General features: G+C 41.0%; 1 protein-coding gene across 3 annotated transcripts in view; it reads right to left on the bottom strand.

Moving 5' to 3' along the window:
- The window catches only part of gsr (glutathione reductase), a 74,706-nt gene extending 74,058 nt beyond the window's left edge, over nucleotides 1-648 (bottom strand). For 2 of the 3 annotated variants that reach the window (XM_061976754.2, XM_061976753.1), the window contains exon 1: nucleotides 558-594. In XM_061976754.2, coding sequence (XP_061832738.1) covers nucleotides 558-579 — 22 coding nt within the window. In that variant the 5' untranslated portion in view covers nucleotides 580-594. Of the gene's footprint in view, nucleotides 1-557 lie in introns of all 3 variants that reach the window. The other variant, XM_061976756.1, reaches the window with a different exon arrangement.
- Between the last annotated feature and the right edge of the window lie 2,153 nt (nucleotides 649-2,801).

Here is a 2,801-nt window from a genome sequence, read left to right on the forward strand (position 1 = left end):
CCTGTGGGATGTTCCAAATAAGTGTTTGATGAGCATTCCTCAACTTTCTCAGTCTTTTTTGACACTTGTGCCAGCTTTTTTGAAACATGTTGCAGGCATCCAATTCCAAATGAGCTAATATTTGCAAAAAATAACACATTTTACCAGTTTGAACATTAAATATCTTGTCTTTGCAGTCAATCCAATTGAATATAGGTTAAAAAGGATTTGCAAATCATTGTATTCTGTTTTTATTTACGAATTACACAACGTGCCAACTTCACTGGTTTTGGGGTTTGTAATATGATCAATATTTCCCTATTTTTGGTTATTGTATGCATTACCAGAAATTCTACCAGAAACTCTCCAAAAGGCTAGCAGGTCCAAAGATGCAAACACAGGCACGAGTATGCACAAAAAGTGTCTGTATTGCTCAAGTCAGAAACTAAGGGCAGGCAACAAAAGACTATGGCGCACAAAAGGAACAAAACAGCACCGCGAAAAGAAATACTGCAACAGGCACAAAATACTGTTGTCACAAACATAACAGACAGGGCAGGAAGGCAAAAAGGTCTTACAATATCTTGAATGGTGATGCATAATCCAGAACGAGAATGCGAAGTGCAGCGTCCACGAGGTGTAATCAGCCAGCGCCTTCCTGCCCTGCCCGTGCAGGTGTGACGAAATAGAACTATCAATTAAGCACACCTGCAGCACCCACTGGTGATTACGCCCGGCTCAGGGAGTGGCAAGGTCTGTGACATAAACTAAAGGGGCGGTAACAAAGAAACACACAAGGCATGGAAGAAAAAAACTATTAACTGCTCAAAAAAAATAAAAATGAAGACCTTAAAGGTCTTACTGCCCAAACAAAAGATAACAGAAAGGTGACACGTTCCCACAATAACGTACCACCAGCAACAAATGTGTATTCCTACTTCCGGAAACACACAATTGTGTTTTCTGATCATGGCAGACTTGGTAACAGGCGGCAAAGACGACTATTTTTGGACAAATGAGGATTCACAACCATATACTTTTTGAAGCTGAATATACTGAAGATGAACTGACATGCACCTGAGGATAGGTTGATTGGCACCATTAAATTGGCCCTAGTGTGTGAATGTTGTCTGTCTATCTGTGTTGGCCCTGTGATGAGGTGTACACCGCCTTCCGCCCGAATGCAGCTGAGATAGGCTACAGCACCCCCCGCGACCCCAAAAAAGGGACAAGCGGTAGAAAATGGATGGATGGATGAACTGCTGCTTATAGGAGCGAGCACGGAGAGACAAAGGAACGTTGGAGCAGACGGAAGCCGAGAGACTGGGGTCGGCGTGACTGCTGTAAATGTGGAACTTGGAGCCAAGCTATGTCGATATAAATGGAGGGCTTACCCAAAATAAACCGGGAAAAATGACTGTACCAAATGTACAACGGTTAATCGAGTGAGTCACAATAATATTGATCATGCAGCACATCAAGCTTGTGAGCACAACGACAGTACAATGTTGCTACAGTTTGTTTTTTATACAGGTTAGGGAACGGGAATTACGTTTTGTTGATGGTTTTTGAATCCAATTTTAAAGTGATTTATTAGCTCCCATTAGCTGCACTGCTAGCCACCAAGAATGAGATGATTTTTAGAATGCAAAAACCCCCCAAAAAAACACTTTTGTCTTCTTGTCTCTCATAATGTTTGTAAAAGATAGGCGACATAGCAAAAAAGTGCAGTTCCCCTATAAGGTATGTATTCAATGTATTTCACAATGTATTTACTGTATCTGTAGCTCTATAGGTTATATGGAGAAATATGTTTTTCAATAATGTAGTGGGTGCGTCTTATACTATATTTCTCTCTGTCCTTGCGAAGATATTTCACCCCTTTGGTAAAGTCAGCAACCATATAAACGTCCTTTTTTAAAAAATACCAGCTGCAAAACTTGCTTTTTCCATATTTGCGAGCCACCGCCATGTACTCCTCGTTAATACAAACCCCAAAACCAGTGAAGTTGGCAAGTTGGGTAAATTGTAAATAAAAACCTTGCACATCCTTTTCAACCTATATTCAATTGAATAGACTGAAAAGACAAGATATTTAATGTTCCAACTGGAAAACTTCGTTATTTTTTGCAAATATTAGCTCATTTGGAGTTTGATGCCTGCAACATGTTTCAAAAAGGCTGGCACAAGTGGCAAAAAAGACTGCAAAAGTTGAGGAATGCTCATCAAACACTTATTTGGAACATCCCACAGGTGAACAGGCTAATTGGGAATAGGTGGGTGCCATGATTGGGTATAAAAGCAGCTTCCATGAAATGCTCAGTCATTCACAAACAAGGATGGGGCGAGGGTCACCACTTTGTCAACAAATGCGTGAGCAAATTGTCCAACAGTTTAAGAACAACATTTCTCAACCAGCTATTGCAAGGAATTTAGGGATTTCACCATCTACGGTCTGTAATATCATCAAAAGGTTCAGAGAATCTGGAGAAATCACTGCACGTAAGCGATGATATTACGGACCTTCGACCCTTCAGGCGGTACTGCATCAAAAATCGACATCAGTGTGTAAAGGATATCACCATATGGGCTCAGTAACTTTTCAGAAAACCACTGTCAGTAACTACTGTTGGTCGCTACATCTGTAAGTGCAAGTTAAAACTCTACTATGCAAAGCGAAAGCCATTTATCAACAACACCCAGAAATGCCGCCGGCTTCGCTGGGCCTGAGCTCATCTAAGATGGACTGATATAAAGTGGAAAAGTGTTCTGTGGTCTGACGAGTCCACATTTCAAATTGTTTTTGGAAACTGTGGACGTCG

The sequence above is a fragment of the Nerophis lumbriciformis genome, linkage group LG16 (assembly GCF_033978685.3).
Source record: "Nerophis lumbriciformis linkage group LG16, RoL_Nlum_v2.1, whole genome shotgun sequence".
Taxonomy (NCBI): Eukaryota; Metazoa; Chordata; class Actinopteri; order Syngnathiformes; family Syngnathidae; genus Nerophis; species Nerophis lumbriciformis.